The 14,021-nt window shown below is 33.5% G+C and overlaps 1 protein-coding gene across 1 annotated transcript; it reads left to right on the top strand.

Annotated features, from left to right (window-relative positions):
* Positions 1-2,917: 2,917 nt before the first annotated feature.
* On the top strand, positions 2,918-12,109 carry Gyg (glycogenin 1). Its single transcript, XM_018548258.1, has 8 exons — positions 2,918-3,096; positions 3,650-3,824; positions 4,092-4,381; positions 4,458-4,638; positions 6,250-7,209; positions 7,855-8,061; positions 8,289-8,394; positions 10,211-12,109. The coding sequence occupies exons 1-8, from the start codon at positions 2,918-2,920 to the stop codon at positions 12,061-12,063; spliced, it is 3,951 nt and encodes a 1,316-aa protein (XP_018403760.1). The 3' UTR covers positions 12,064-12,109.
* Positions 12,110-14,021: the final 1,912 nt, after the last annotated feature.

Here is a 14,021-nt window from a genome sequence, read left to right as displayed (position 1 = left end):
TATATATATAAATAGTAAATAATAAAGACAAGCAATAAATTTATAAGGTGACTATAGTCATTGATGTATGTACATGTTCTGACAGTTTCTCTGTATTTCATTTCACATTTGTCTGCCAAACAGTTAATGTCTTGGTTAACAACTATTAACAACTTTCTTTTAAATTTCCTTGTAAGTGAACTTGAGACAGAGACAGTTTAAGTTTCGCTTAAAATCGAAATCACGTTGGTGCAATCAGGCCTTAGAAAATAGATCCGTATATAAAGAATTAAGTGCGTGTGTCATTTTGTAAATTCAGGCATAGTTTTTGTTTTTTAATATGTATTATCTCGGATATCTTTTATTTAAAATCTGTTCTTTGTCTAGAATATGTACACCATCCCAATCAAATTCATGAGATGAGTCAATACGATGTTGTGTAATAACAGAATGTTAGGTCGTATTTCTATTGATATAATTTTTGTGTTCTTTTATGCGCGTTTCTAAACATCTACTCGTTTGTTCAACGTAAGACGCATCACAGTTCTTACAATCAATCTTATATACTACACCAGATTGGGAAGATTGAGATAATATATCCTTCTGGACCTTTATGAATTTATTGAGTTTGTTTATGCCCTTATAAGTCATACGTATGAAAGGTAAATGTTTTAAAAAATTCTTGCATATTAATTTATTTATAATTGTGCCTACACAGTAAACTGAGCAGTGTAATGGAGCTAATACGAATACGACAATGATAACAGTCTAATCTTGACACAATTTATATAAGTTAATTAATTATATTTTTATCCAAAAACTTTTCCTTTAAACAATAATTAATACGTTGAGAATGGCGAATAAGAGTCAATCTAAATCTGATAATATATTCTAATATTCTATATTGCGAAGAATATCACTTAATGTTTGGCGTTTCGTCCCGGCTTCCACTACTGGACTCATCAGTAAGGTATTGTAGTGGAAGCCTACCTTAGACGCCGGTGTAAGTTATTAAATCGAGATTCTATATAAAGAGATATACGCGTGTCTCAGCACTTGCGAGAATTTGCGAATATCGATAGACCTCTGATGGCGGGTCGACGTAGTAATATTCTTCGCATTTTCCTTTAAAAATTATGAAAATATATTTTAACTTTTTAGTAAATCTATCAATTTAATGACAAGATTTGACATTTAATTTGGACATTACCACCATGACATTTTGTACTTTATTTTTACATGTTTGACTTTTATATTTAATTTATTTTATGTTGTACTGAAGAGGACCCAAGGGTCGAAATGTTTACATTCTTATTGTTCATTTTTGAATAAAATTTTATATATAAAAATACACACTGACAACTCGTGTCGGCACACATTGGCATTTTATCGTTTCTTTTGGATTTATTTATATGAGCCTTGTGATTATTTTGTTTTTTTAAATAAATATAATAATATAAAGTAGCAAAAATTTAATGAAGATAAAAAAATTACATATTTTCTCTCTCTCTCTCAGTTCACCTTATTTTGAATCATCATCATCATCATATTTTGAATCATATTCAGATTGTGAAATATAATTACATCAGTTATCTTCAAATCGGTCGAAATATGTATACATAATATAATTTTTATTTTCATTAAACTTTCGCTATTCTTTATTTATTAACGTACGCAATAATTTTTGTGCTTGATTCCTATATGCTTTTTCCTATTTTGCTATTTAAATTGTAATATAAGGAATTCTTATTATTATTATGAAAACAATAGGCATTCCTCAAATTATTTTACAACTTTTTTGTACATAGCAATATAATATATGTAGTTTTTTTTTCATGAATTTGAGGTATCCATGACTGTAGAAGTGCACGTCTGTAAAATGCGTACCGCACATTGTACGATAACATTTGAACTTAGCGAAGTTCGTTGGCATAATTTTACCGCTTATCTTTAATTTTACGTAAGATCGTAGATTAATTTGAAAATCAATGTTAACTGTGAAATTATCTTACCCATCGCTTATCGATGCGCGAAATCGCAATTGGCTTTGCGCATTCTTCGTGTTGTCTGAAATTGAATCGAAGGACACTATAAAAACAACGTATTTACATACAAAATACGTGCCATTTATCTTGTAAACATTTTAACATTTAGTATTTTGAGACTTTTATGGTCTCTTTCTCTCTCTCTATACAATAGGAGTAATATTGTGTAGTAATTAAGCCATAAGTTGTAAGAAATTGATCAATTATAGTCGATTATCTTCTCACATTCAACTTGATTGATCAATTTTTTTGCAATTTATAAAGTTAAAATTTATTATGCTATATATGGTGTAATAAATTGTAACTTTATAAATTCCAAAAAAATCGATCAATCATGTTTAATCCATTATTCCTATTGTAAACAGCTTTTTACCAGAAACGATAGCTCATTAGTATGTTTTTGTATATGATTCTGCTGTTAAAACACATTCCTAAGCTGGATTTTCTATTTATCATTTTTGGACTGTGCGCTTTACAGACTTTTACGAAATACGAATAGAAAATAGAAAAAAACGAAAACAAAAATTGAAGTACAATATTTTGAAATTAATCGAACGAGAGTTTTTGCAATTCAGATGCAAGAAATTAAAGAAGAAATGCAAATTGTTTAAATTCGAATTCCAGCCAAAGGCAGATATATTTGCAAAAACAATTTTTTTTAATTTACAAAAACAATTTGTAAACAAATATCTGCATTGACACGGAAAGAACGTTTTGCTGAAATATTTAAATAAAGTTTTCTCAAGATGGCCTTGAATAACACTATCCCATATCCTACTGTGCGCGTGTTCTGGACACATTTACTGGATGCAGCGATGTAGATTTAAACGTTAGCTTTGCCGTAGTCACCAAGTCTAAAATAGATTTGGCTCGGGTGGCTCTAATAGAAGCGAATGCCCCGTCAAGCGTTTTATCGGATCTTTCTTTATCTTTCAGGATATGCATGGGTTACACTGGCTACGAACGATGCCTATTCTCTGGGAGCCCTGGTTCTGGCGCATTCCTTACGCCGAGTCGGCACTAAGCACGAATTGGCCTGTCTCGTTACTCCCGGAGTTACGGCGACCATGAGGTATCGTCGTTCTCCAAGTTCAATATAGCAATTACCGAAGAGCAACACGCAGATTAGTTGCATGCCAAGTCGTGTCGTGGAAATTGAAACTTCTCATATTTGTAGAATTTGTACTTATTCAACATTTGCTTGTTATTACAATAAAGAATTAAATTTTTTTTCATAAAAATTATTTATATCGATTTTATAAGAATTGTTTAAGTTTGATTAGAGAAATTAGTTTTTATCTATTTATTTAATGGTTTATTTAATAAAATTCATATATATACATGTAAACATGTGTTAGTATTGTAAGGTCAGAATCGCGCATAGTATGGTAAATTAACAATAACGTGTTGTTCCTTCAAACTTTTCAATGTTAAAGCATATCAATATCTTGTTAGGTATAGATTAATTTCTCTTATAATCAAAGAACTTGTTAATATTTTATTATAGCTTAAAATATTAATAACAGCAATCGACGTTCTGCGATTTATAAAATATTTTGCTCATATAATGACATTGGTCTGCAGATTCTAATTGCAACGTGTAATTAGCGTCTTGTTTGCGTTAGGGAAAAATTAGCGGCAGTATTCTCCTTGGTGCAGGAAGTCAATGTTCTTGATTCGAAGGATGAGGCGAATCTAGCCTTATTGGCTAGACCAGAATTAGGCATTACTTTTACCAAATTACACTGTTGGAGGCTAACTCAATACGAGAAGTGTGTATTCGTCGATGCAGACACGCTTGTGAGTAGTGCGAAATTTTGTTCAATTTATAAAATACTTAATACATATTTTTTTTTATTTTATGATATTTTTACATTCAAATTGAAGCTGAAGCAAGAATTAGATTTAAGTTGTCAATTCCACTATTTCATTCTTTGTTATGTTACCATTAAACAGTGAATTTATCTAATAACAAGAACATAAAATATAAGTATAAAAGACAAGTTAGACTTAAATCTGTTAGAAGAGAAATTAACACATAACTGTAGGTCTCTTTAATGTTTTTAGGTCGTACGAAATTGCGATGAGTTATTCGAGCGAGAAGAACTATCGGCTGCGCCCGATGTCGGCTGGCCTGACTGCTTTAATTCCGGAGTATTTGTATTCAGACCATCTCAACAAACGTTTGCATCAATCACCGCATTCGCCGCTGCTAAGGGTTCGTTTGACGGCGGTGATCAAGGATTATTGAACATGTACTTTAGCGACTGGGCTTCCAAGGATATCTCCAAGCATCTACCGTTCATCTACAACATGTGTTCTACCGCGACATACTCTTATCTCCCCGCATTTAAACAGTAAGCGCTTGCGCTCTTTCGGCTCGACTACAATTAAAAATCCTCCTCTGTTTTCTAATTCTCATTTACATCCTAGATTTGGTGACGACGTGAGGATAATTCACTTTATTGGCATAACGAAACCGTGGTTACAGTATTTCGATACCCTGACCGGCACCGTCCAACCACCACCGGGATCATCACATTTGCAACCGTTGTTGCAACTATGGTGGAATATATTCTGCGAGCAAGTGCATCCCCAACTATCGTCTTCCATGGTAAGTTTAATTATAATATTTTAATGCAGTATGCATTTAATGTGCTAAAATGATGAGCGATAGTTCTAAACTGACACTCAAAGCGCATAGCTATTTTTCTACTAAATTTTATATTTCTATTATAAAGAGAGATCTTTCTTGTCCATATTAATAATATGTAAATAACACAATTTTAGTCATTTATGCATTTGGCTGCAAAAATTAATATTTCTGCAATTTTTTCTTATATTTATGCATTTATTTTACAAGCAAAGCAGTGAACAATTATATGCAATTATAAATAATACGAGGGTAAGATATTCTTATATCTCTATTATACTTATAGTTTTTCTAGATTGTTCTGTATTTTAGTATTATTATATGAAAGAATTAGGATTTACTCTTATTATGTCGTACATTTGATAAAAATTATGATGCAATTTTGAGAGTTTCCATCTTCACAAATTTTTTAGAATTTTTATTAATTATTAATGAATATCAAAGTTGCATCAAATTACATTTACAGTCTTCTTGTAAATACAGTTATATAAATTTGAGATTTTTCGGATTGCTTTTTTAATGATATTTCTTTAATGCTGTATGAAAGCTTGCAGAAAAGTAGCATTTGAAAATATAATCAGTGTTTTTTACTACATCTTTATATGATATAAAGTGTGTAAATTTCTTGACATTTTAAGTATATTTTGAACCCAACAGTCTCTAGAAAGAATTCCTTAATATCATATTTTAATTTTACATTATAGGGTTCAAGGTATATTTTTTATTTGTCTTTTCTTTGTATATTTTGTATAGTACATATTAATAGCTGCATTTTAACATAATTTTATGTACTTTTGTATTTGTGCGTAGTATAATTTTTTGAATATAATTTTAGTACTCAATGAGAATTATGTATGCACTTTTTATCTTATAAAAATTTATCAAACGAATAATGCGGCTATTAATATGATGGAATTTTCTAGTATTAAACCAGTGTCTATTTTTTTTCTTTGATTTCTGTTCTCTCTTAACTCATATACTTACAATTCATGTAAAAATTTAATTCGGTCGCTATACATAATAGCGTTTAATTGCATTATTCGTAATATTTGTAATGAATGGGTTGAGCATGAATGTTATTTGTGTGGCACTTTAAAGCTACTCAAGCAACATAGTTATATTTAAAATACGTTTAATAAACGTTATAAATTATGTAATAAACGCATAAACTGAAAAATAAACGCTTAAAATTTGATACATTTTAAAAACTATTTAGTGAACGTTATAAAAATATTTATGAGACATTTGTAACATCTGTTAAACGTTTTTATTTAAAATACGTTTAATAAACATTAAAATAAATATTTAATAACGTCTATCTAACATTTTATATAGCATAAAAACGTTTCGGCTAAACTTTTTTAAACGTATATTGTTTTTGCTTGGGTATTGATATACCACAAACTTTATTTTATTTACGGTGGAATAACATTTTACATTATTGCTACCGTGTAAATGTCAATGTATAATGGAAAACATAACGCTGTAAGAAAAATGGACACTGCCAGGCATTTAGTTCAGTACTAACCAATCGAGTGTGCATTTTTCTGTTTTGGCATGATGCTTGCATAGGCCACCAGCACATTGGCTCCAATTTGGCACGCATTTTCTCCCCCGTCCTATGTACCCTCTTTACCCGATATCTTCGATTACTCCGACACAATAAATAGCAACAACTCTCGAGAGCCGGATTTTTCGGAATTTAAAGATCCCTGGGAAGTGTACTCTTTGCGGAACGATCTGTTTCCGACTGACGATAGCGCACTGAATGATAAGAGCGAAAATTGTTACTGCGGAGTTAAAGAGGCGGATGCTGTTCGTCAAAGTGACCATAGTGCATTCCAACTCGCACATAATCAGCAATTTCACTACGAGCAACAGCATTCATCTTATACGCCTATTCAAACGTATGATCAACGTCAAGAACATGCAACCTCTCGTTTTGAAGAAAATCGTAATCAAGAGCATTCTGTGCACACTGAACATCATCACTGGCAGCAACACAGTGAACATAGACGTCACGATGAACAGCATCAACATGAACAATGGACTGAACAGAAACATCATTATGTGCAACATCAACATCACGAGCATAGGTATAATGAGCAGCAGCATTACAACGAACAGATACAACATAGCGAACATCACCAACAGTTTCATCAATATGATTATCACAGAAATAAAGCGGATGATCATCATCAGAATCAATCAGCTGAAGTGGGGCACGAGAATCACGCGCAACACTACTCTAGTGATAATAGTCATCAAAACGCGGATTATCTGAGTCATGCTGCTTCTCATAATGAGTCTCATGCGCAGTATACTACTAATCAAAATGCTCAGGACAACTTTGCATCTCATTGCAGTCGATGCAGCGAAAAGAATAGCGAGCAGGCGTCGGAAGCTGCGAATAAGCAGATAGACACACGGAGAATCGATTTCCTTCCTCCCTCTCCTGAACCTTGTACAGATCTCCACAATGTAGCCACGCGATCTGACCCGAATGTAACGGAACATCTAGACAATGCAAATGTAAGTAATTGTTCCCATATCCTTTTTTTTCTAAAATTCGAGTCGAATATATTATCACTGTACGCTTCCGTACATATTTCTGAGAATATATCTGCTTCATTTGACTATAAAGAAAAAAGAATCATGAATGCATTATATAATAATAATAATAATTATACTTTTGTAAAGATTTTTTAACGATTACATGGCGCATTGTGTCATCCGTGTTCATTTATTTTTATAATGCTTGGGACATTACTTGCACTTTTATTGGGAATATTCATATATCATTTAAAATCATTTTATTTGTTGTGCATACAAATTTTCATTCCTTAGTCGATTGTGAATATATATAATTCCTTTTATTTTCTGGAAAACGTAATAATTTGTCAATTTATCTTTATGTGTACTAACTCATGTATTACATTTGATGTGTACTAATTCATGTATTTCATTATATTTGACACGTATATCCTATTTGAAAGTGTTCTCCATGTAAGTAGCACCAGCTTTGTATTGTACATTTACGTGATTTGTCTTGAGGAATGCAGACGAAATAAAATTGCTTGAAACGCTCGTGTATTTATCGTAACTCATGCTGTCATTTTACATTAATCTTTGATATTGTAAACTGTGAAATGAAAGAATATTCTTATTAATTGCTAGACTGGTATCGCCGGTGCCCTGGCTCAACTAACATTGGGCGAAGCGAGAAGCGCCGAACAAGTAGCTTTTGAGGAGCATATGAGAAAGCAAAGCTGGGAACAAGGACAGATCGATTACATGGGTCGCGATAGTTTTGATAATATATGGAAGAAGATTTGCGAAACGCTCTCCCTCGCGCCGCAACAGGAGACAATTTCACCTACAGAGGTAATTTAATATCGAGTAATATATTTATTTTAAAGAACAAATTTAGAAACAATAAATAAAAAGGAGTAAGTTTAGAAATTACCGTAGCTTATGTTAGAATTGTAATAATTAAAATAGCGAGATTTACATTTTGATCTACTAAATAGTTACATCTAAAAAAAGTTGAATAAGCAACGATAAATACTATTTTGATAATGAATAATTCATATCACGATGAATATTTGTAGAATACCGCTACTTTGGAGGCTGCTGTAAAAGAGACTGCTGTCAGAGAGACTGTTGCAAAAGAGACTGCTGATACACCTATAGATGCCAAAGTGAATAAACCAGCTGGTACGTCTCGCTATTACACATGAAATCGCGTTGTCATAAATGAATTCATAATAAGAACTCGTAAATATTTGAAGTATATTTATCCAAAGTAGGAGGTAACATATATCATAAATTAAAATATTTCATGCACGTACAAGCTGAAATCACGACATAATATTTGACTCAACGAGCACTGTATGCCAATCATAAAAATAATAAAAGAAATATGCGAGAGATGTATTTTTAAAACAATTTAATGTGCTCACGATGCAAAGCCATTAACTGTTTTCCTCGAGTATGCTTTGCGTTTTTGTTTGTTTTTTGTTCCATTTAATACAGCATGCGATAATCAATTTCATAGTTTCAATTAAATTAAAAATGTTAAGCGAAGAAATAATTAAGAATCAAAATGCTTATGTTAAATTTGAATTTGTTACGATATTTCGAGCGAAAAGTACTAAACGATATACTCTTGTTAATGCAATTTATCTAGTTTGAGTGTTTGTGAAACAGGAACAGAGGACAGCAACTAACAGATCCTGGCGCCATAGCATTGCTGCGTCTTGTATTGTCGTTTTGCTTTAATGGGGTAAATATTTTATGTACTCACACACAAAACATCTGACATTATCACTTTATATTTTTTTATTCTATACTTCAGATGATTAAATTATGTAAAATAATATAGTCTAAAATCATGTTTTTTTAGTTTACATATTAAAAATTCTTCTAGCTTGTTTAAAAAGGATTCTTATTATCCTTAAATCAGTGTATTTTATATACCTTCAACCTTCAACATACTTTTAAAGATATGTATATAGAGTATCCCGAAATTTGGAAACCACAATAAGAAAGTTCTCGAAAAAATAAGTTATAAAAATATTTGTAACTTGTCATTTTGAACAATTTTTGAGATATAAAGATTAAAATTAAACGGCCATCTTTTCGGCTGTTACATATCGATAACACTATCAACGCACGACTCATGGTCATTTAAAAGGAATCTATAATTATCCAGTTTTTAATCTTTATGTCTTAAAAATTATACATAACGACAAATGGCAAATAATGTTTACAACTTATTTTATAATGGTAATATTTTTATAACTTATTTTTCGAGAACTTCTTTGCTAATTTGCGAATTTCGGGGCATCCTGTATAACCATTAATGTATATACATACAAAATAAAATGTGTAATACGAACAAAATGTGTGAGATACAATTCAATACGAATAATTTAAAAAATGTTACTTTGCTTTTGTATGAATAACACGCCTTTATAAAACGTAATTCTTTACTAATTAAATATTTTGCGGAATATTGCTTCTTTAATCCGCTACTATATATAAATCGGCTTTCATTCATTTTCCAAACAAAATGCATCATATTTGCGCAATATTAAGTTATATCCACTACGCTTTATATGCTTTATGTTAACAAAACGAGAGCACATGAGCATTATTTATAGTTGACACATAGATACATTTGGTCTACCAAAATGCTTAAAAAACGTATTATATTACTGTTTATTCATGGTTTACTTGTTCATACTCGTGACATATTTCAATATGTTGAAATGGAATCGGATTTTCTCACTGCCATCAATCATCGCCTATTTTGCCTAAAATCACGAAATATAACATTTGCAAATACGTGATCTTTTGATATTAATCAATAATTTTACTTCTATTTAAATTATTAAAATGAAAGCGGTTTCTATTCACCGCGCGTATAGAATTTTGCACGATTTCTTCTCTTAATTTTTTGTTAGAATAGTTTTTTCTATTTAACCGTATTTACATATATATCTGTCACTTTTATTCTTTCTTCATCCAGTTGAAGCCGACAAGGATCCAACGCAATCTCTAATATGCGAAGTTCCTAAAGAGGAGGAACTTTCGGCAGCAGTCCCCCAACAGAAAGCTCCTGCATTATCTTCCGAAAAAATGGAAGCTACCGCAAAAATATCCAGCGATCCAGTACAATCCGAAGACGTTTGTGTGAAACCGACAACGGAACCAAAGGATGTAAAATTGTGCGAAGTCTGTCCTGAAGTGCCTCCGCTGCAGTCGCCGGCAGAACTTCCGCCGTTGCTTGCAAGAACAACTGCGGAACTATGTGAGTTCTCAAGCCCGCAAACGAAGCAAGAAGCGGCGCCTCAAAACGCAAGCCTTCTTCTCGAAGCAAAAGAACCGAAGCAACAAATTGATTTGCAAATATCCCCTTTGATTTGCAAAGTGCCTGTGCAAGAAACAATTATGCCAGTTACGCAAATTAGCATCGAGTCAGCATCTACTGAGGCCAAACCAGAAACCCCAGCTTTTACCGATCAAGATGCCACGCAGCCTGTAGCTCTGACTAGCGTAGACAGTCCGCAGATTGCAGCAACTTCTCCTATAGCAAGCCAAGCGTCAGTAGAAGACACTGCAAAATGTGTAATCGAATCCATGCCTGACGTAACACAACCTCTCACGATAGATCCGGGCGAGCAGCATGCGGAGATGCTGTTAGCGGCTTCTGAGATTTCCACTGTAAATCCTGTGCCTATTCAGGTGGCGGAATCGGTTCTCCAGGCTGAACCTAAGGAATCTGTGTTGGGCGCAGCTATAACTGTGAGTGATCAAGCGATTGCCTCGATGGTCATGGCTGTACATGAATCCCAGGATATCGCTTCTGCATCGACCCCGACAGAGCCTGTTCAGTTGAACGGATCAGCTTGTGAAATTGAGAGATCCGGCGACATTTTCAGTCTATTAGAAGAGACTGGTGTTCTTTCTGAAGCTACCAAAGAACCAGCAAGCGATGTAGTTACGACTAGAGATATACTATCAGAGACATCACCGGCTACTGAAGAAAAGATATTAATCAGTAGTAGTGTAGAACCCTTAGAAGCATTATCTGTGGAAGAATTAACGGAACAGGTTGCGAAAATAGAAATGACAGAGGTGAAACTTCCAGAACAGAAGCTGGAAACGGCCGAAGTAAAACTTTCGGAGCTGATTACAAAGACAGAAGCTGTAGAAGAGAAGTCTGCTGAGACAGCTGCGAAAGCTGAGACAACGGAAGCGATCGTGAAACAAGCGAAAACAGTCGCACAAGCTGAAGTAACAAAATTATCAATTGAACAAACAGAAGTAACGGAAGCAGCAACGAGATCGCCGAGTGAAGTTTTGGCATCACCAATTGCTGAGCAAAGTCCACTGGCAGAAGAACCCATTGAAGCGAAACCATCAAATGTTCCATCGACGCCAACGGTGACTGAAGCCTCACCGCCGATCAGTCCGTCCGTGGAAAGTGCGCAGGAGATGGAGGAGGCCGCGAAGAAGAGCCTGAAGAAGTCCGATTCAACGGACGGCGCCGACGGGGAGGGCGCGGACAAGAAGGCGGCGAAGAAGACTGTGAAGAAGGTGACGAAGAAACCGAAGGCAAAGCCCGAAGAGGCGGCACCCTCAACCGCGACGGAGAGCGTTGCCACGGACGGCTCGCAGAACAAGACGAAGAAAACCGTGAAGACAACGAAGAAGACTGGCGCAAAGACCCTGGAAGCCGACACAAGCATACCAGAAACCCCGCCGCCGCCAACACTAACCGGCGCTGTCGGCGTTGACGCTCCAGTTCCACCCAAGCGGAAGACGAAGGGCATGAACGCAAAGGGAACAACTGGTAAAAAGTCTGAGACGGAAGAGTAACCAGTTCAAGTCGACAATAACGGTCTCAAATAGTTCAAGAGTCCGACACGGAAACGGTTTTGCTAAAATATAAAGTAAAAATTTAGTTAAATACAAATTAGTTAGATATTGAAAATAATTTGTTAGATTATCAAAATAATTATATGTAGAATGTAATTCTACATATGGAATTATGTCTAAGCTGGTATTGCTTGAATGTTAACTTAAAACTTTTTGCTTATTATATGCTTGAGCGTTCTACATAATTATTTGACGGTCCAACAAAATTATTTTCAGATTTGTATGTACAGCTAAATTTTTAAATACTTCAGCAAAATCATTCTTTCTATGGAGAGACCGGAAAACGTTGAGAGGCGAAGGTCCTCCAAATATTCGCATTGAGTATCAAGAATATATATTGAGGTCTTACGAGGAGAACTTTAATCTTTTCGAGACTTCGCGTTCTTAAAAGATTAGTATTTTTGCGCATACTCCTTTTTTACGGTTTTCTTAAGATAAAAGATTTTCCGTGAAGTGCGATTAGCGATCTCTATTAGTTTCAAAGCGTAGTGGATGCGAAGATTGTAGCGACATATGGTAGTTTGAACATTGTCTCGAAAGGATTAAAGGACGTGTTAAAAGATCACACTCGCTAGTCTGTTACGGTTTTTTTTTATACTTTTAATATACATATATATATATATATCTTGCGAGAGTTTCTATATCGTTAAGCTTCGGTACCATATTCGTCGCGGAGGTATCAAGCGATACTGAGAGTTTAATAGACGACGCTACAAATGATTCATATTTATACGAGCCGCGTTACTTTATTTGTCTTTTTTGTTTCTTTTTTTCTTATTTTTAATTAATGATATACTTGCTTCTCCCCTAAGGTTTGTTCCTATTTATCTTGTTAGATTCTTTACTCGTATAATTACCATTTCCTCGAGCTAATGTTGTTCGGGGTCAAGAATCGCGCATCCTGAAATCATGATGAGCCCGTGCAACGTAAGCTCGAGTGTCTTATTGCGAGCGATCATTTTATATTTGTTTATCCGCTTCAACGAGAGTCTGTTAGAGCATGTCGCAAAAAGGAAAATGATTCGCTAACTGTGATTGATTCTGTGAAGTTTTTCCAGAATTAGGGCAAGCGCATATGGTAGAGAAAGGATCATCTGATTGTCGTGTTATTTATGAAAAACAATTACAATTGCCCAGTCAGCACACAATATTTATAGAATATTTATAAGATATTTGTAAAATTTATTTTTAATATTTTGTGGTCTTAGATTACACAGAACATAGATACTTGTTATAAAAGTTATGAAATATTTATCATATATATAATAGTAAATGTTATAAAAACATTAATATAAGATACAATAATTTAAATAAAAAATGTTTACTAAAAATACTTATCTATGTTTATCATTAATATTATAATATAAAAACCATTTAGTCTATATTTTAATGACGTTTTCAAATAAAGCTTATATTATAAATATATATGTAGAAAATATTTATATAATGTTTCAAAAAATGAAAATTAATATTTATGAACATTTATTATAAATATTCTGTGTTGCTGAGTGCGTTATACCATGTGCGCAGTATACATATATTGCCAAGGATTTTTTATAAACAACACAAAGTTGTGTCGGTTGACACTTTAGCTGCTGTCCTGCAGACCTACTGAGATACAATGTAATACAGTAAATCATTACATTCTTGTTGTTTCCTGCAGATATTAATAAAAAATTAAATGATTCACCGTGTAACGTTAGGTACTTTAGTGACACAAATGTCGTTTTGTTTAATTATTCATGAAGTATAAAACGATGTTTGTATCGACTTGTACCACTAAATAAAAAGCGCCTATTTGTGTGCTCCCTTTAGAAGTTTCCCAGCAATGAAATAGTCATATAAATTGTGTGACACAATAATACGCAGTGTCGACTTGTGTCACAGGTGGAAAGCAC

This window comes from Cyphomyrmex costatus, unplaced genomic scaffold, assembly GCF_001594065.2.
Source record: "Cyphomyrmex costatus isolate MS0001 unplaced genomic scaffold, Ccosl1.0 scaffold702, whole genome shotgun sequence".
NCBI lineage: Eukaryota > Metazoa > Arthropoda > Insecta > Hymenoptera > Formicidae > Cyphomyrmex > Cyphomyrmex costatus.
Note: the sequence above shows the minus strand (reverse complement) of the source record. Positions and strands in the feature narration are given on the sequence as shown.

Coding starts and splice junctions, on each gene's coding strand:
- Gyg (XM_018548258.1), top strand. CDS start 2,918: ATGCCCCGTCAAGCGTTTTATCGGATCTTTCTTTATCTTTCAGGATAT. Junction 3,097..3,649: donor GGAGTTACGGCGACCATGAG/GTATCGTCGTTC, acceptor TGTTTGCGTTAG/GGAAAAATTAGCGGCAGTAT. Junction 7,210..7,854: donor AACATCTAGACAATGCAAAT/GTAAGTAATTGT, acceptor ATTAATTGCTAG/ACTGGTATCGCCGGTGCCCT.